Source organism: Branchiostoma belcheri, unplaced genomic scaffold, assembly GCF_001625305.1.
Source record: "Branchiostoma belcheri isolate BF01 breed outbred unplaced genomic scaffold, Haploidv18h27 scaffold138, whole genome shotgun sequence".
Classification (NCBI taxonomy): Eukaryota; Metazoa; Chordata; class Leptocardii; order Amphioxiformes; family Branchiostomatidae; genus Branchiostoma; species Branchiostoma belcheri.
The window spans coordinates 46,690-66,528 of NW_017802802.1; the positions used below are offsets into that span (position 1 = coordinate 46,690).

The 19,839-nt window shown below is 45.4% G+C and overlaps 1 protein-coding gene across 5 annotated transcripts in view; it reads left to right on the forward strand.

Annotated features, from left to right (window-relative positions):
- The first annotated feature begins 12,618 nt into the window (after positions 1–12,618).
- LOC109464432 (AT-rich interactive domain-containing protein 3A-like) overlaps positions 12,619–19,839 on the forward strand; it is a 46,523-nt gene continuing 39,302 nt past the window's right edge. For 2 of the 5 annotated variants that reach the window (XM_019761412.1, XM_019761416.1), the window contains exons 1-3: positions 12,915–13,137; positions 13,821–14,428; positions 19,549–19,653. In XM_019761412.1, the coding sequence (XP_019616971.1) occupies positions 14,036–14,428; positions 19,549–19,653 (498 nt within the window). In that variant the 5' untranslated portion in view covers positions 12,915–13,137; positions 13,821–14,035. Of the gene's footprint in view, positions 12,635–12,908; positions 13,138–13,291; positions 13,416–13,820; positions 14,429–19,548; positions 19,654–19,839 lie in introns of those variants that run through there. The other 3 variants (XM_019761413.1, XM_019761414.1, XM_019761417.1) reach the window with 3 other exon arrangements.

Consider the following 19,839-nt stretch of genomic DNA (forward strand, 5'->3'; position numbering starts at 1 on the left):
CCTGACCAGATTTAGGCCATTCTACCTTTCTATACTGAATGACTACTATATAGACTCACCGTGCACCATACTCTAAGGGTGGCTGTCAACATCTTTCTTTCTATACTAATCAAGTTAAATTTGACTGCCAACAAACCCAACTACTACTGTTGACCAGTGACAAGCCAACCATGGCCCAACCTCCTGTTCACTTCTGAAAATATTCCTCGGGCAAAGCTGAAGAGTAGCCAGCCATGCCAAACAACCACAGCCGACCTTGTACACCCATATATAATATTGTATGTAGTATGTACAATGTACTCCCAACCTTTTTGGGAGCCCATATTCAGCTATGTCTCAGGTTTTGTTAAGTATGTGCCATAATTCAAAGGAAGAGCCCACACCCATCAAATATTAATGTTAAAACATACAAATGAAAAAATCTGACAAGCAAAATGGTGGACTTCCAGATGCGGACAGTGCAACCACTCCCATTGGCCAACCTACTTTGTAGGTTTGTCTATTGTTAAAGTAAACTGGAAGGGTTTTTTTCAAGGCTGCTCGTGGATTGGTTGTCGCATGGGGGCGCTTCTGCTCCATAGGCGCCAATAACTACAGTAAATCTAACATGCACGGGTGCATTTCATACGCCTAAGAAATGTCCTACGGTGCTGACATTATACGGGCCTTACATGTACTCGAAATTTTGTAGGAGAAACACGGTTTTAGGCAAAGAGGCAATGCATTCAGGCAAAGATTGAATATCTACAGTGTAGGTCGGAAGACGAAGACCGTACCAAGTGCAATTGCCAACAAGGAAACTTCTTTCCATGCATTCTGGCTGTGCGCCTTTCGACTCGTACACCCGCAATCCACAGAAACAGGTTTTAAAAAATTACACATCTCCCTTCGGTTGCCCTCAATAATTACTGAAGTCGCCTTGTCACTCATCAAATTTTGAACTGGTTCATAATCATAGCAAGACGATCTTTTTTTTCTGTGATGCTTTTCCAAAGAACTTTGCGGGAGAGGGTTGGCTAATCTCCAAGCAGATGTTTGGGGAGGCTAAATCGTTACGCTTGCGTAGCAGCCCTTTTCTTTCTGTGTCGAGTGGTCTGACACAGAAAATGGCCGCTAGGAAAACGAAACGATCTAGCCTCCCCAAACATCTGCTTGGAGATTATGGGTTGGCTACCGCTGAGGATTCTGGCTCCCTCAACACTGTGGAAAGGAAGCACTGATGACAAGGTCCATATCGCCGCAAAATAACGCGCTACATCTGCTTGGAGCTGAGGTGTGACCGCCCACTTGGACATACTTTGTGTGTTTATACGACAGTTATGTTACGAACAGGAAATCGGAATCTAAATCACACAATGTTGCCCCACAGCCGCTTTGTAACCCTGCAACGGGACACCGTCACGCTATATCGTTGTGACGACACCTTTGTTAAGGGATTAAGAATGTGTGTAAGAGCAGCGGCCGGGGCATCGGCTTGTAAGGATACACCGTTTGTTTTCCGCCGGTAACAAGATCTACAGGACGGGTCATCCCAGCTGCATGGGGGGATCCGTTTTAGCAGTGGGGAGCCAGTGGACGTTAAAGGGGACACGAAGTTCTGTAAATTTTAGTCACAACGTCCAACATTTTCTGGTGGACAAATTTGACTATGTCGCGTCAGGCAATTCATGAACACATATACACAATGTCTACACAAAACGGTGGAACTTAGGAGGGGACCTGCATGGGGGATCTGGACAACGCTTTATTCAGGAGGGCTGTGTCTGACTGGCCCGGGGAACGGGTCCACCATTGGGCTTTCATTTCCCCGTCACGTCGGCAAATGAACTCTACAGAGGCTAAACTGGCCCATCCCTATTTTGCTCAATTTTACTGTTTTTGAACCCTCGTTGTTAGTCTGGTGGAGACTAGAAAGTTAGCCACTTTCCGTCTTTGTCTGTACATCCGTCAGATCGATGCCTCCATCTCAGCCCGCCGTTCTTTCGATCCCCCTCCATGGCCTGCATTAAGGACGCTGATGCACTCGGACATTGTTCGAATCATCGAGCAATTACAGGGCCCGGAGAGAAGATCGCGCGTTCCACGCTTAACTAGCTGTGTTCGTTTTCATCAGCACAACATTAAGTCCTCCGCAATCGATGGCGCAAGAGATGTAAGAAGAATCGCGCCTTTGTGCAGTCTGAAAGCCTGTTCGTTTGTTATACAGGAACTGGCTAAAAGTGGCCTGTTTTCTCCTGCGCTGCCTCCCTGTATGGAGAGGGGGGGACACAGCAAAGGGATGTTTAATTGCTAAATGTAGGTATCGTCTCGTTGATGCCTACCTTAAGCTTATTCATCGAACGTCGTCGTACGAGTTTCACGTCTCACAAATTCGAGCATGCCGTGAAAGAACTAGCCGCCGACATGGATCTGGAACAGCCTTTTCAGCAACAAGTTGAATTTTGCATGCAGGACACGTGCACGACTATCTCAAGAACGCCTTTGCTTTGGTTTGTGATCGTACGACGTTCAACTGGCTGCTGATGTCTAGTTTATATAGATCTACACAATTTTACTGTTGATTTATATAAAAGATAGATAAGAATTACAATTGTGACGATGAGTTTCATTGTTTTGTTTGTTTCTGCCGTCCTGTTTTCATATGGGGTCATTTGCTAAAATCTCCGACCACTCGTTTGTGCCCACTTCTTTGAACTTTATTCAAGTCTGAAGATCCCAAAAACATTTAAACGCAAAAATAAACATTTAAACGCAAGACCTTAAATGATTCCTACGGAATAAGGTGTTAATGTTCGTTTCTCCATTATCTGGGCATTTTGCCGACCATTACCAAACCCTCCACCCCGCTTGAGCCGACTTGAGTGAACTTTACTCAAGGTTACCTGGCCTGTAATGTCCGTCCGCAAATCGCACCTTGCGGGCCAGTTTACACGGATGACAGCGAAGTGCAGCAGTACGGCTATCTTGTTATACTAAATGTCTCGGCTTGCGTCTATCTGTCCGACATATTCCACCTTTTCAAAGGGAGGCCAAGGCAAAGTTTTCTCCAGGGCCTCATTGAGGAGTAGACGATGTTGAGATAAGGGAAGTGGACAGTGGCGCGGAGGTTGCGGTTTAGATTGCAGACGACGCCGACTCATCGGTGGAGCTGGTGGGTACGCCATTACTCCTCACCGCTTATCTTCACAACATCAAAATATTTATAACTTTCATGACACATGTTTAAATCGCGCAACTTCGTAAATTGGAAAGTTTCTTCTGATGAGTTTCAAACTTATATGGTTCTAAAACGGTGGTGGTGGTTCAGGTAAAGATGCTTGTACATTTGGACAGGTGTTGGCAACTGAATACTAGTATCTGGCTCGACTTCCACAACAGGCGTCGTGGACCGGTAAAAGGAGTCTTTCAAAGTTAGTCAGAACTGTCGAACCCTTATGAGACGTAGATTTTGGGCGCTTTCAATCGAAAATCTACCTCTACAAGGCTCATTTGGAGCCGGTAGCCATCATTTCAGTGCCCTTGGTTTATTGACTTGCGCTGTACTATGCAGTCAATTCGCTGTCTGTTAATTAAAATGATGAGAATGTTTCTTTTTTTCCAAAAATAAAACTCTGCAAATCTAGGCCGCACAGATGCAGGTAATACAGGTGGTTACCTTAAGCATTGGACATGTGGATCGTCAACCAAAATTGTTGCTCGACAAGACTGTTAATCCAAATATGCCTTCTTGTACTGACCTGGGTCTCTATTATCACACCTTCAAGATTATCAATCAGGATTCGGCCTAAAAAAAGACCAATTCCTCATACATACACAGGAAGGAGCCGTCTGCCATTATGCCCCGAGGAAGGGCGGTGAAGAGTTACCCAAACTTCGGCCTACTTTATAGGCTAAGGCTGTAAAAAAGAACTTTTATTTTTCGATTAAGGTGTAAATCTAAATTGCTCAATGGCCGAATGGCTAGGTGAGTGCACGATATCAAGAGATCATGAGTTCGATTCCTTATTTTTTTAAACGTCGTGTCCTTGAGAAAGGTACATCACGCGACTTTTCTCACTCAACCCACGTGTACAATGGGTACCTGACTTTTTGGGAGGTACAAGGCGGTGGAAGGAGAGGGATGGGCTCTGCTTCCCATACCGTGGGTAAATACAATTTATCTTGGACTACCTTTACTCTTTTTTTTACCCACGTTTACTGACGGGGGACACTTCGTGCGCTTGTCCACTTGTCTTGATCAAGTCCAGCCGTTCCCACCTTTAATTGCCGGTTTGTGACCGGTCCGATGCCCGGGGTCATTAAGCAATCACCGTGTCGAGATCTCAAGTCGCTTTTATCTCACTCAAAGATGTCGCCAGGATTTTGAAACATCTCTTGAAGGCACCCAAAGCGATTTCAGGGCAGTAAAACTGGATTTTCAAAGTCAATTTTTTGATAAGTTGAATCAACGCTATCCCATGACATACTGATAGATAAATGCAATGTCGCTGACGAAATGCGTGGTTGCTTGTTTCGTATTATTGGCCGGTTCTAGCTATTTGTTGGTGGTACCAAAAATAGAGGGATCCCTCACGTAGCATTTTGATTGTAGAAGACAAAAAAATACCGAAAACTTACAAAACTACTGGACGCAAAAATAAAGAACTTTACTGGTCGCAGGAACTTTACGTGCCTGCCTACAGTGGGAAAGTCTTGGTGTAGTGTTCTTCGGCTGATTTTTGCAGTGTTTTGATAAGGATACTCTGTGCAGTACTGACCAAACCACAGTGTTCACGGTCCGAACAAACCGACTGTCCACCTCTATTCAGCTGAGCCGATCCATCCTCTCCCGAGGTAACTCTAGTCTAGAGAGAAAAGTTTGTCTTCCCGGCTTCCATCTCAGATTTCGCTAAATATTACTTCCCCAGCCTTAACAGCTCCCTTGCATCTGCGCCTTGCGCGCCTCGGTTATTGAAGTAGGCGCCCCAAATCGACCGATCCGGCCTTTTAGTTTTAGTAGCCGGCGTTATCTCCACCATGAATCTTCCCCCCGAGCTAGGTCGGGCGTGTATAGATGGTGGCGCACAACATAAGAAGATAATATGTGATTTAGAATTATAAGTCCTGTAATTTAGGAAGACGGAACTTCCCGTTCTGAAGAGATGGCTCCAGGCCATACTTGGCAGAAGTGCGAAAATGGCTGTTTTATAAACAAGAGATCGGCCACGGGATGATAGATAGTGCTTGGCGGGAGCTGCCCTGTCGCGGTGTATCAAAGCCTTAGAAGGAAAGATGTACTTGACCTTCGAGGAAAGAGTTGTGTTTCTTTCTTTTTTTCTGGCGACAAGACCGAGAGAAGTTCAGACTGGCATTCCACGAGGAATGTTAATTTACAGGACTGGTCAATAGTTACGTCTCTCCCACGGGACGTACTCACGTTATAGCCAACAGCAGCATTGATTCCAATAGCCACAATAAATTCAATCAGACGAAGTTCTGTGAAGCTTGAGGAAAGGTTACGTAGTTTGGTTGGACAGAATCAACATCTTTGTGTGTTTGTTAGTTTGTTAGTATTTCTTTGCCTTCTCACTTAAAGTGTTTGTTGGTTTCTTCAGCTTTGGCTAGAAGCCAAGATTGGTCGGCAGAGTTTTTAGATGAAGCCTGAAATATAAATCTGAAGACTCTTCCCCGACTGTGAAAAGTGACCCTCCGTTGCTAACTGGCGTCTTTCAATGATCGGGTTGATAGGAAGCGCCGTTATCGGAAGGAAGAAGGCGATCTTATCTCAGACGGGGGGGGGGGGGAGGTGATCGAACTTTTCTCTCTCTGGAAGAACTTCGGCTCGTACATGTACCACCCACAACCCATTGCGAGCGGTTGGCGGAACACGTGACGTTTGACCCACGAGGCCGCACCTGGGCACACATGGCGTATTGATGTCAACTGACTGCTGCATCAGATAAACATCTCAACAAAAAAGGAATTTTTCAAACTGTGGATGTCATTCTTCAAGCGAAAGATGTAAAGTTACATATATGTGCTATTCTGGGTGAAACGTCAGTGTGTTGAGGCTGGTCAGTACATCACGTTCTAGGCATGCGTAGCGTGACGTACATTTTGTAGCGGGGACCAGATAAGACTGTCGCGTGGGCTCTAACTGAGGAAATTGGATGGTACAAATGTATGTGCTCCATCTTTTAACTGAACGCCTCCTCGATCGACCTTCCTGTGGACATTCCTTGTCTACATATAATTGTCGCTTCCATCAGGTCTGTTCGGGAAAATATATATCAAGTAAAGACAAACATTCATCGAGGTTTGGACGCTTCTGAATCAGCCCCTGGCAGGCTTCAGAGACGACTGGAAAGAGCAAAAACTGGCAAACTATCTGTCATTTAGTGGACTAACCTGTCATGTTATCTGGCCAAGTTGTACCCATTCCATCTGCTTCTGATGTCTGGTAGAGGCTAGATTCTAACCATGAATTCCCTTAGTGGAGGACAGCGGACCTGCGCCCTCCTGACTCCGAGAGTGAGCCCGGATCTCGCGGACCAGTTCTTTGATCAAAGACGGTTTCACCTGTTAGACGCAACAGTATTTCATGTCCCGAATCGGCTACTGGCAAGTTTTGTAAACACTAACTCGTATCAAATGAACCATACGTCATGGCAATTATCTGCGCATCTCAACGCCCGGGCGATCCGTCTCCCTCTCCCCAACCCGCGCCACCGCCGGTCGCTAATGAAGACCTAGCCGGCCACAGCCTCGAATCTGCGGCAGACGAATCGTTCATCGCGTCCTGAGCTGCTTGCAGCTATCCACGAAGTCGTTTATATCCCTACATTTCAGTCTTGGACGTCGCCGGCCGCGCAAAGCTGTCCGTCTGGGAAGTTCCGATGCGGAACATCAAGGGACCCCTACTCTTTCGTTCGTTAGTGTATCTCGTCGTTTATCTGTGTCCTCCAGAAGCGGGCCAATTTCGCCTAATGTCGGCGAGGGTCCGAATCGCACACACAGTTTGTCCGCGCTACAAAGCCTTCACAATCAAGCACTAATTCCCTATCATGGACAAAGATATCAGAAAATTGGACAGGAGATAATATCGTGACGAGGCCCTCAACCCGACCGGGCCAATTTCCTGCGCGAAATTACATTTGGAAGGCGCATCGGAAAGATACTATCCGAGCAAGAGCTCAACAATGAAGTTATGAGGGAGAGAGATCGTCCCGTCTTCTCCCTTCCGCTAATTTATAACCATCCTTCCCGAATAAAGCAGATCCAAGAATTGAAGGTACGGAATACAATAGAGTCGGCTGTTGCTGTGTCCAGAACCATGCACAGGCACGGTTCTGGATAGTCCACGCGTATCAAAAGCCGTCCATGGGGCAAATCTACGTTCTTGGATACGTGGAGATTATCCAGAACCGTGCCTGATCCTAACCCTAACCCATTCAGGCATAGAACTAGATCGGTACGGTTCTTGGTGCGATAGCTGTCCCCCGAGGATTGTTCAATATTTCATACCAATTTGGTATCGAGTTTCCCCCTCACGCCTCCACAATAGGACCGGCCGCGCCTTTTTAATCAACACCTTTATAAACCGGGGGGACGCAGACGTGCCGCACTCATTAAGGCCCGTATCAATAGCCGCACCGTATCATTACAGCCGACCTCCGCGATTATAAAACTTTCATTCGCAATAAGGGCTAGCTGGCGGAGCTGTGCGTGTGTGTCCCCCCTCCGGAGGAGACGGCTTCTCTCCATTATGTATGGTCAGGTCAATATTAAAGGACTGCTCCTGTCTCCGTGTGCCCGGCTGGACGGTGTAATATCAAAGTGTTAATAATGCCTGACGCTCACACGGGAGACAGACGGGCTCATCTGCATATCGGATGAGAAAACTTGGCTTTTAGCCAAAGCACTGCTGCAACTGTGCATGTGTGTGTGTGTGTGCGTGTGTGTGTGTGTGTGTGTGTGTGTGTGTGTGTGTGTGTGTGTATGTGTGTGTACTGTATGTCTATGTGTGTGTGTGTGTGTGTGTATATGAGTGTGTTTTGTCAAAACTGAAGGTAGCAGTTAGTTGCAGTTAAAAATGAATTACAAACCAATGCACAAGCAATCGACATTTAAAGCTGTCAGCATATACACATCAGAGGTTATCTCACACATGTGCGAGAGAATATGAATAGAAACATCACTGACAATATCATTATACTGAAGATATATTTAATATAGGATACAATCTCAAGTTGACAAGTCAAGGAACAAGCTTTCATTATTTGTTACCTCTATTTGCGATAACTTCTCACCATGATGCGAGTTTTGGACACTGGGTTGATAAGTAGTAGAGATGTCGTCTTCACTGCTTCACGTCCGTTTTCTGTCTGCTGTTCCCTTCCGGGTCAGTTAGTCAGGTGCACACTCCTGGTTAAGAAATAAGCTGTTAGAACCCTAGGTGAGGCCCGCGCCAAATGTCATCGGCTAATGTCTGAACGGCTTGCGCGGGAACCACCAAACTTTCCTAGAATGTATGTGGAAACAATTTTTAGAATTAAGGTCATATTCTATCTTGTTGCTATGGTAATTTCGGTTTAAACTCTAAAGTTGTCAGTTTTTCGTGTTAAAATTACACATGCTTTCTAACATTAATGGCATCCTATGTAATTTCACGTAATTTTTGCGGTTTTAGCCAATAAAAAAATCACATAAATGACATCATAATGACAATAGAGTATAAACATTTTTGCCTTTTGATTTTGCGAATTCTTTATGAAAGTGTGAATAGATTTTTACTTACAAACCTGGCACTGTGACTTCCCCCGATGCTTACTTAGTGACCCACGGGTTCTTAGATCCCCCAGATCGCCAGTGTTCCCATGTATGTATGTTGTATATGAATGATCTCTCCTTCCCTACATGTGAAGTGTTATCTCGTACATTACGTGTGGAGTGGCCAGTACTTGCCCACGGGCGGTAGAACCGGACCAGATACAGACCTTCTGATGAATCATGGCGATAGGAGAAAGGCCAAATCGTTAATCGCCATATGGTCGCCGGAACTGAATATAAGTACTCTTGCTTCGCTTCTTCTTTACTGATTTGATTAGTTGTCTCGTACTTCAACCCTCGACAAGAAAGTTATGTTTTTGGTACCAGTTGTATGCGTGTATATTATGTATGTATGTATATGTATGTATGCATATATGTATGTGGTTTACCACGATAACTCAAGATCCTATGGATGGATTGTCATGGAACTTGGTAGGTTTTGATGAGACATCGAATTGATTGGATTTTTCAGTGTATCAATAGATAATTGATTCGACAAATGAGTAAACCACACCTGCATTCCCTGAGGAGTTGCTATCACAGGTAATATCTTCATGACATGTTGCGATGGTCAGTTCGGAATGGCTGCATGGTACTGATACTTGCCTAAGGGGGAGTCTTCCTATCTCTCGTTTTGCATTTCGTCACAGGGGATTTCAATACACCATGATCGATAAGCAAAGATGTGAGAGAAACAATTTTGTGTTGAGTTAAACTTTATAGCTTTAGATCAAACGTATAAGAATTTTGCGGGAGGACAGAACTTGTTTTTTTTATTACAGCTAGTCTTAGTAACAACGAAAACAAAGAAGCATTTCACCAGGAGTGTGATATCGGTATGATCAAACAATATGCAATAGCCAGTCCAGTATCATTGCTACTGCTGGTACTGGCCTGAGGGGGGATCTCTCATTCTCTCTCTCTGGTCGAAAAGGATTTAGATACATGTTGTTCGATTAACATAGATGCAAGATGTTGAAAAGGGTTTTGTGTATGTTAAGACGAAGACGAAAAACGAAGCATAAATAATGTAAACACAAAAACAAGTGCATGAGTAATATGTTATACCAGTCAGACCAAAAGTATAGTGCTAAATAATCTCCAAAGTCCCTGCTCCAGAGTATAATGTTGCTCGTGCGATGCTGAACGCTTCGCTGTATGTACATGAGTGGGTGCAGTACCTCTTCACTCCGCTATGACATCTACACACATCCACAACCCACCGCACAACTGTGCGAACTTTTGATATCAAACACGGAATAAGTCTTCCTCGCATACTTGTTCTGAGTTAGCCTTACTCGAAATCGCGTCGTCTGAAAACATGATACGCGTTAAAGAAGAATATCACAGAATCTCACTAGCATTTTAGTTCTCCGGCAGCCCTGCCTCACAATAAATCAACCACGCTTATCAGATATTGAAAGAGCCCATTCCGCTGTTGCCAGAACTAAATGTGTATCATAGACGTTAATGCCTCATGTAATTCACATTTCTCTGGACTATCGGGCAGGCATGGCGGCCTATGGAACAGTAATAAATGGTCAGTATTGTGGCACAAGGTCACCTCTTTATAACTGTTTGAGGACTGACTGGATGAGAATTGTAACAAACCTGATTCAACTTAGCACTAATCTGGGAGTTTCGAGAAGCATTTTGATTGAAAATTCATTTATATTCTACAGGTAGCTCAATAGTGAGAGTGTTTTTTTTATAGATTTTCTATTTTTAGTTTTAACTCTAGCATCAAGATATCGTGTTTGTTTGTTTGTGTTGTTTTGTTTTGTTTTGCAATATACCTTACAGTAAACACTGTTAGAAGCGCCCTAATTATGGGGCCAGTAACATGCGTCGTACCATCGCAAACTGAACGCACTTTTGGGTTAGTCACGTGTGCGTCCTGCAAAATTTAGCCTTCTTCTTTAGGAAAAAGTTTGTTGTAAATCCTAACATCCGGCGGTTGTTTCTGTCACAGCCTACTTGAAAATTCTGCGACATCAAAATCGCACGATGCCCTACGAATGTATCTTGCGCGTTTAAATTATTTGCTTGTCGTTATCAAAGCCGACAATAAGATAAGAATATAAAGTAAGTATCGTTTTTATTTGGCCCGGTCAGCGTGTGGGACAGCTTGTCTCTGGCGCCGTAAGCCGGCGGGTGTTGATGAATGTGTTTACGACTCTGATATGACCACAGGAATGTCCCTACATCCATCGCGACTGGATATTTATAACGTCTCGGCCTGGTGATACTGCGCCGGAGTGATTCCACACTGACCTGGATAGGAGGAACAGGAATCTGTAGCCGCGGGCTTGTGGAGAGAATCTTTCCGTCAAGTGGTTTTATCTGGGACATTGTTACCCACATCATTCCTCTGTGGCCATGAAACTGTTTTCTTTATTATAAAACTTACGATTGTACCTTGCTTTTCCCAATTAGCATGAAAGTTCATCTATTCCTGTTTCAGATGTATGTATGTAAAACTTTATGTTTTCTGTATATTGTCAAACTTATGCTTACAAACTTGTTGTCGTACTACATAATTTTCCCAAAATAGCATAAAATTTCATCTTTATGATGGTGTATAATTCTAAGGGTTTCAGGTGTCTGAATATGTACAACTTGTACAATGTTAGTTTGGACTTGCGGTAAAGGATTTTAGCCAGCTTTAAATGAAAAAGCACACAGCAAGCGATAGTGACTTCTCTCCTCACCAGGCTACTCAAGGGTGTCTGGAAACAGTAGTTATTGGCCAAATGGATAACATGCCAGGGGAGTTGGTCCGCTAAAATTTTGAAGGAGTACAATCCTTTATACCGATGATGATGATGACGATGATGATGATGATTTGCCTAGCAATGAGTTTTTCTGTCGTGAAATTTCTTGTTTTAACCTCCTTGCTGAGACGAAGAGGACAGTTCGGACCGTTTAACGATCCCGATAGACAACAAGTCCTGCTCTGTCAACCGCGACCGACTACCACAGCGCCCGTCCCTGCCGGCTGCCTCAGGTTTAATTGTAATAATTACATATGTTTACATTCCTCCTGACAGCTCGTAGACGGTAATCATACACCTTCATGTCGGTGAAGCAGGTAAAATGTGTCCGAAGAGTTACCAAGGAGAGGACTATTAATAAACAAATACAGGTGATACTCATAATGCCATATATTCATTATTCATGTAGGACAATATTTGATAAAAAGCCTAAACGCTAAAACCCCATCAATGATTGTGAAAGCACATTCTCATCCCGTATTACATAGTCTTTTGTAAGCTAAACTAGTCTCATATATATGTTTGTTGTTATGTAGAAGTAGATACCATGTGCTGTACCCTGCAAACCTGCTGTGCAATAAACTTTACAGCTAGTCACAGAGAGAAAAATTCAATGATGCATTCAGATCGTATTGTAATATCCTGCGTTTTTTTTGTTCGATACCAAGACATACAACAGGAGTTTCTAATTGTTGCTTTGTATCTTTTGGCGCCACGTGGTTTTATACCATATGTCGTCATGCAGTAAAGCAGGATATGAATGATATAGAGAAATGGTCGCAGAGTTTGAGTCCACTCTTTTTCTCATCTAGTTAGAGGATGTTTGCCCTGGCGCGTTTTGTCGCGGGAAACCACAATAGTGAATGGAGGGGGAAACGTTTTATGATGGGGGTAGTGTGACCAGGTGTATTTGCATAACTAACCACGTGGGTCCCCCCGGGCCACGCAAGCGCTCTTGTCATGATCAGGGGCCAATGGATTGTGGGTACTGGTCAGTGGCGAGTGGCAGGGGGCGATCGTTAAGGCTTCTTAAGGAGGGCACGCGTCTTAAGGTAGGTTCTTCGTAAAGTTATGGGGTGGGAAACTTTCTAAAAGTTTGTAACAAAATACCTTGTGATGAGCGGTGTTAATCTCTGAAGTGTGGCGGTTATTTCCTCTCGTTTTCATCTGTAATTCCATTCATCTATAATAACATTGAATTTGTCGTAAAGTGAAGAATTCAGCAATAGCATTCTGGTGATATTTCTTATGTAGAGTGTTTTGGCGTCACTTCGTGGTTTCCAGTAGGAGAACTTGTCGGCGCTACCGGGACTGACCTGAGTTGTATTCTCACCCTCCCTCCTCCACCGAATCGCGTGAATCGTCCCCAATAAAAAAAGTAGCGCCCCAGAGCGGCCCGTCCAGGTTACATACAGCCCGACCTGCCGGCACATTCACCCCACCAACCCGCCCGGACACCAGACACCAGCCCCCGGCGGCCGAGCTGACAACACCCGGCGAGAGGAACCATCGATCGATCGGGAAATGACTGATCGGGCCGGCGGCCACAGCTGAGGTAAGGCCGTGCTCCGAATCTCAGATAAATTAACCTTATTAACTTTGATATCAAATAGGCGTAACTCGGTAGCGAGTAAATACACGCGCCATGAATGTTTGATACCAGAGATCGGCCCGAGCGCGATGAATACTTAGGCCTGGTGAAGGGTCGCCAGATTATCAGTCGGGATCGCCATGCTTAACCCTACGTAACCCGCGTAACCCCAACATATAGATAGTCGGGCCAGAGCACCGGCAAGTCGCTGACAATATTCTCTGTACTACTACGGGTGGGAGGTGAGTGTGGTGGGTGTATCGTAAGCCGTGTCTGTCAGTGTAGGCATAAGGTGTATACTACAGCATATGTGTGTGGACACGTGTTCTAGAGGACACCTGCTACAAGGTGTTTGATATACGGAGAAGTAGTGGCGTTAGGAAGGAAATCTTTGTGACTGTGAGTCTCTCTCTCCCTCTCCTGGTCCGGGATTGATTGAGCGGGGACTAAACTGGCTCCCGCTCGCCGGTTGACCTCTGGCCACCGAAAATGTGCGGGCGAGCGCCTCGGCTATAATCGAATTTTGTCACTCTGCTGGGCGCTTCTTTTCTGGCCCTGATTTTACGGTCCAGATGTAATCGCGTGTTGCGCCTTTCCCGGCCGGACCCCCGTTGAAATTCTCTCCCATTCTCCCATTTTCCACACAGCTCATTATCAGCGGCAAGTCCTCACCCCGTGAAGACCAAGGGAGACCATCTGCCGGTCTTGCTGCACGGACGACTCCACACGTAACCCGGCAGAGGAAGGAGGGGACATCCGCGCGCAACTGGTGGTTCCAGCCAGCGAGTAAAACCTCCCCGAACGACCACAGTAGTATAACCACAACAGCAGGGACGGAAGTACGACGGCTCTGCCCTGGGCTATGAAGGTGGACTCGGGCGGTGTGGACTTGAGCACCATGGAAAGTTTGCAGCGACAGGCGAGTCGAGACCTGAGCGACGACGATTCCGTCTCCCTGGAGCCCGGGGAGATCCCGCCCGAGGAACTCCGGCGGCAGGTGGCCGAGGCCACGGCGGGAGACCGGCCCTTGAACCTGGAGCACCCGGGGCCGCGGCAGCCCGACCAGGCCGCCGCCAAGGAGAACGCTAGCGCGGCCGTGTCCGTGTCGGTGCCCGGGCACTTCCACCAGGGGCTCGGGGTGGACACCTCCCCGCCCGAGCTCTCCCCGGAGTCCCGAGAGCTTGCCTTCATGCAGCAACACCTGAACGCCCATGCCCACCAGGCCGAGTGGTCCTTCCAAGAACAGTTCAAGCAGGTATGGCATACACACATTCACACACACACACACACACACACACACACACACACACACACACACACACACACACACACACACACACGTACACAAATATCTATTATAACAACACTCCCGCCTTCCCCTGAGATTAATGATTCCATTGATAGCCATTTACAAAAGCTGTCCTTCACGTTCGACAGGTAGTGAACCATATAGGAGACCTACACGCCCTCCTGTCCCCCCTTCTCTCACTCACTAGTCTTCACCCAACCGAGTTCCTCCCCTCATGCAGGTTGGACGGAGGAGGGCATGCTTGTGTGGTAAGGACATGTCCAGTAGTCGTTCCCAGGTAGGCTGGGAGCCGTGCACAGACGGTCCGCCGGCCGGCGAGCGTGGTTTGTTTGGGTTCCGACACACCATTACAAGCCCGTTTACAAGGTAGTAAAGTAAACACAACTGCTTCCCGGCCAAGAAAAGACCACTCGTTCGTGTCAACCTGTCGGGAAAAAGTGACAAGAGACCAATATTTATCAACTTGCCACGTCTGGGCCGCTGGGTATGAAATAAAAAAAGAAATCGCACAACATTTCCTATCCATGCTTACGTTAAACAAAGACCATAACAGACGTGTAAATGGCTCTTTATGGCTTCTCTCTTTTTACACATTTGAATGGCCTTGCATAAAGCAACCTGTAGCTTAGTGGCAGGCTTAGCAGGGGAGTGACAACTCGGAAAATATCACTTAGCGTCGCGTTTGGCGGGCAGGTGCGAAACCACTGAATCATAAACAGCCGGGCGCGCCGACTAAAAACTAAAACACCGCACGCATGACTTCAGCGCACATCAAGTCCACGTATAGAAAAGATCTCCAAACACATAGCCAGTTCTCTAAATTCCGACCCCCTCGGAGGATTGATGTTACGTTTAGAAAGTTGTCTATCAGCGAGGGCCTATTGGCGCCAGGGGACCAGCCGTCTGTACAAAACATCAATGGCAAAATGCCTTCTGATGTTCTAGTGTATGTACTGTACTTTCTCCGATCGAACTCCCAGGGCAAACCGCTGAATGAAACATGTCGATACGATGCCTCAAATTACGCGGTAACTAGGGAGAGGGCGTCGATACAAGGATACCGCCTGAGAGGCTTGTGTCCACGATCTTTGCTCATTAATCAAAAGTTACACCACACAGGTGATACATGGCGGATTTATAACGATTAATGTGTTCATTGCATGTGACGAGTAATCTCCCGACGTTTGGAGGACTTTGTGTTTGTTTTCTCCCCGCTGCCACTTTTGGCCGACGAAACAACCTTCTTAAAAGCGTATCTACAACAATTACCGGTCGCGGTGATTATAAATGCGACGTATCAAGCCGGCAATCAAAATTCTGACTGCTGACGAAGGACCTCATTGTTGGACATCCTGTGGGCTTTTTTGTGGCCGTTATCGAAGTGAAAAGACCCCTGATACGGCTTGATTCAGCGGATGGCTGTACATTAACCGACGACCCGCATGGCGTGTTGACATCCTGAAAATGGTCCAAGCGGCTGCTGAATGCTGTAGAATCAGAGATCGGGCGGGGGGCATTTGGTCCTTTTGATTGTGAGGTTTTGTCTGGTTTCGTGGAGAAGAAAAGGGGGCCGTGGAAAAGAGGCCGTCGGTGAATGGGCCCAGTCATGCCGTATGCAGAGCTATGCATGTTCGACAATGCCTGTATCAACATTTGGGCAGCATTATCATGCGATCAATAGATAGGCTTTGTGGCGGGAGTAATGTGCAGGTCTGAAGGAGGCTTGACGGGGAGGGACGCGATCAATTTGTCTTCGCCGACGTTTTTTTTTTCTCTCCCGCCCCGCAGAAAAAATCAGAGAAGTTAGCGGGGGTCAATCTCTCCCCAGCCCACCTGATTACCCCTTCCCATTGATAGGGCGTTATCTTACATGTACACCTGACCTGCAAGCCAAATTCCAGCCACCATAAACTTCGATTTCACTTTCCAGGGGTCGTGCTCGACTGTTAGCCTCTAATCAGGGGGTGAATTTTCCACCATTTACCGGCCACCACAATTTTCATTGCCGCCCTACTGGGCTTTCTCGGCCCGATCCATCAGGCCCCATTTTCTGCCGACCGGCTATCATATCGATAATACGATCGTCTGGATGCCGAAAAAGTGATTAAACCGGCCCCATTCCCGGGCTTGGGAGGCTCAGATTAATTTATGCATTTCTCCATTAAGCTCGATCCGCAGGACATTTGGGACCGGCGTGTTATCATTCCCGTCATAACGCACGAACCGCTATCATCGGCCGCGAGCTAGCCTTCCTCTTTAAAACCTTATAACAACTTGCAGATTGTGTAATGCAATATATGGCGACTTTTTATCAATAAGTGTAGTGCGTAATCACTATTGATCGTCCCCCGCACGGCTCCGATGGGCACTTCGGCACAAATGCGGAGTGCTGCGCCGCACATACCGCCGGAATGGTGCGCCAGAAACACCGATTAATGACGCTTTCCAATTATTTTTCTCGATGGGGGCAACCTTGGATGTGTCGTCCCCCATCAGGATAGAACCGTTATACATATGGGTTTCAGTAGGAGAGAAACTAGCCACTCTATATACTCTCCAAGCAGAGGTTTAGGCTTCGGATATTTTTGACCTGTTTTAGGCGTTTTTATTAGACTTTCTTTTTTAGTACCGGTATCTTTTATTCGCCAACCAAACAAATGGATACTGTCATGACAATTTGATACTGCCTTACAGTCACCAAAATATCTGCTTGGAGATTAAACGCTATATACGTACGGGGCTGGGTGGACGAGAATGTTACCTTGATGCAGTTTTGATATAAAACTGAATGCGGTTGTGTGTGGAGACAGCAAATTAAATCCCGGATTTCGTGACATGTATACTGACCTATCCTAGCTACAAACCACAGGTTATGTTTGTTCAAAAGCACGTACGGATAGAGTCTAGTGGGTGTTGTGCGTTGTAGAGTTTCTGAATTAATATTGGGCACGTTCTGGACGTGTTCCATATCTAACACAAATTTTCAATACCGGTTGTAACTGAAGCGCCCATAACTTTTTCCGTGTTATAGGATGATACAACAAACTGTATCACTCTCTGCACTTTTTATTCAAATTGGGTACCTTTTTATGAAGTAAATGGCTCCGTCTTAGTTGTTTGATAATCAGCCATCCGAGTAATCATATCGATAACTTTCGTATCATACTTTTGTAGTATCATGTTTGTTTCTATATATTCTATTCTATTCTAAAATTTGTGACGTTATCAAAGACAGCTTGATACAGACGCAGTTGAATTGGCATTAAAGAGACTTGTGACAAAATCTATGTAGCGGTGAATAAACAGTATAAAAACAGTCCAAAAGTCTGTGTTGGTCTGTGTAATGGTTCAACTAGCTCGCACACTCGGAGACGTCACAGCCTAAGCTAGTCATTCACTCATCTCAACACATTACAACTATCGAAAAAGTTGGGGAACCCATGGAAGCAGCCAGCGATACATGTATGTACGTATGGCGTAACTCTTTTTTATGAAGAAACAATGATTAAACTGGTGGAAGTTTTTTTTCTTTCCTTTGTTGCTAAACACTCGAACAAAAAGTCGCCATCTTGTCAACAATCGGAAGTAGATACCGAGGATTCTTCCGTATCTTGGAAACCCGCGGCGTCTCGGGACGTGTGTTAGTAAGACTGATTCCCTACCTGCCCTGTCGTCTGATGGGAACTTTATGGGACTATAATTCAAACTCGATCCCATATCGTTTACAGTGATGTTACCCAGATTCCAGATTAATTCTTCTTCACATAAAAGCCTATGAAATATTTAAATTTCATTTCTGGCCTATCATCTGGAGTGATTAGAGACACAAATTACCAGCCGGCCGCCCTGTTACATCCATATGACGAGCGCCGTTAATAATCCTCTACACACTTGATTCACGGTCCCCGCCTGAACTCTAAAACTTCTTTTACTCCAACTTTCCCCAACAACACACAGTTCAGACTTTATTGTTAGTGTACAGATATCTATGCGTGCTAGCGCCGGCTCGGCATGGTAATCGTGTTTTAATGTATAAAATCCCTCGGTTGTGTAAATACGCACTGCTAGGACGCTATCGCTAATATCAAAGTTTATCCACACACTGTGAGTGGGGGAAATGCGGAGCGTTGTCACGCAAAAGTCGGGGGCGCGGCCAGAGGTGCGTAAAGTACAAAATCACCAGACAAAGATATAAATAGTCACAATACATCGATATGTAGATGTTTTTATACCGTCTGGAATTATTACGATCAGTGCAACAGTAAGCTTAAACCAAGTCCTGTTGTCACAGCTGATTGCACCCTGGGGAATTGTACAGCACGTCATCATATCGGGATGCCATCGAATATTAATGGATATCATCCTCCTAATCAAGACAGATGTGATGTGATGTATTTGTGTGATTAGTCGATCATTGATCTCAAGAAAAACCTGCCGTTGTCTTCGGCTGAAACAACTCCAACCTTTACCAAACTGAAGACAACATACAAGAGGAACTATATATATATATATACAACGCTAAGATAAATTTACAGTCCAACGGGATAGTGTAGAAAGACTGTATTTTTGTGATTATCTAACCATTGATCTCAAGAAAAAGTCATGCCCGATTTTTTTACTAAAACAGCTGCAACCTTAACCAAGCTAAGAAGACAACATACAAGAGGAACTACAGCGCTAATGTACATTTACAGTCCAATGGGACCACAGTGTTGTAAAAACTACAGCCTGATTTTGAGTTGTTGACTGTTGACACAAGTTGCTGTGTTGTGTGTTGTGTGTGTGCTCGGCATTGTCCAGCCTTGAGTGCCTCCTTGGACAATGTCTTTGTCAAGTTTATAAAGACCTGTTTTCTTGAGTAGAGAGGAACCTATAACATGTTTGTTTGAACTAACAGCTTCCTATGAACCTAAATCTGCTCTTTTCGCCTCCCTCCCCTGTTTTCTGAAATTGAATCTCTCTGCTTGATTCCTATCTTTTGTTTGCAAAAAAAAATGATAAAATCTGCGGAAAAGTCTGTGAAAACTTGATACAAATTGACCCCTTGATTCCTCTCTACTACACAGAAACAGCGTAAAATGCCGGCGGCGCTGGACAGCATGAAAGTGCCGGGGCAGCGACAGGGCGACTTTGGGCATAGTGCGCACCAGTACATGACGGCACTTAACGAGGTGAAGATGCTTGAGTTATTATTTCTGTTGAGGACAGAACACAGGAACTGAACCTCACAGGAGTGTTACTTCTTCTCCGACCTTTGTTTTTATTGATTTAAGGCACTCAATGCAATTTCAGGGCGGCAAAACAACAAAAAATATTCAGGATGAGGAAATCTGTCTGATATTGATATTTATTGCCAT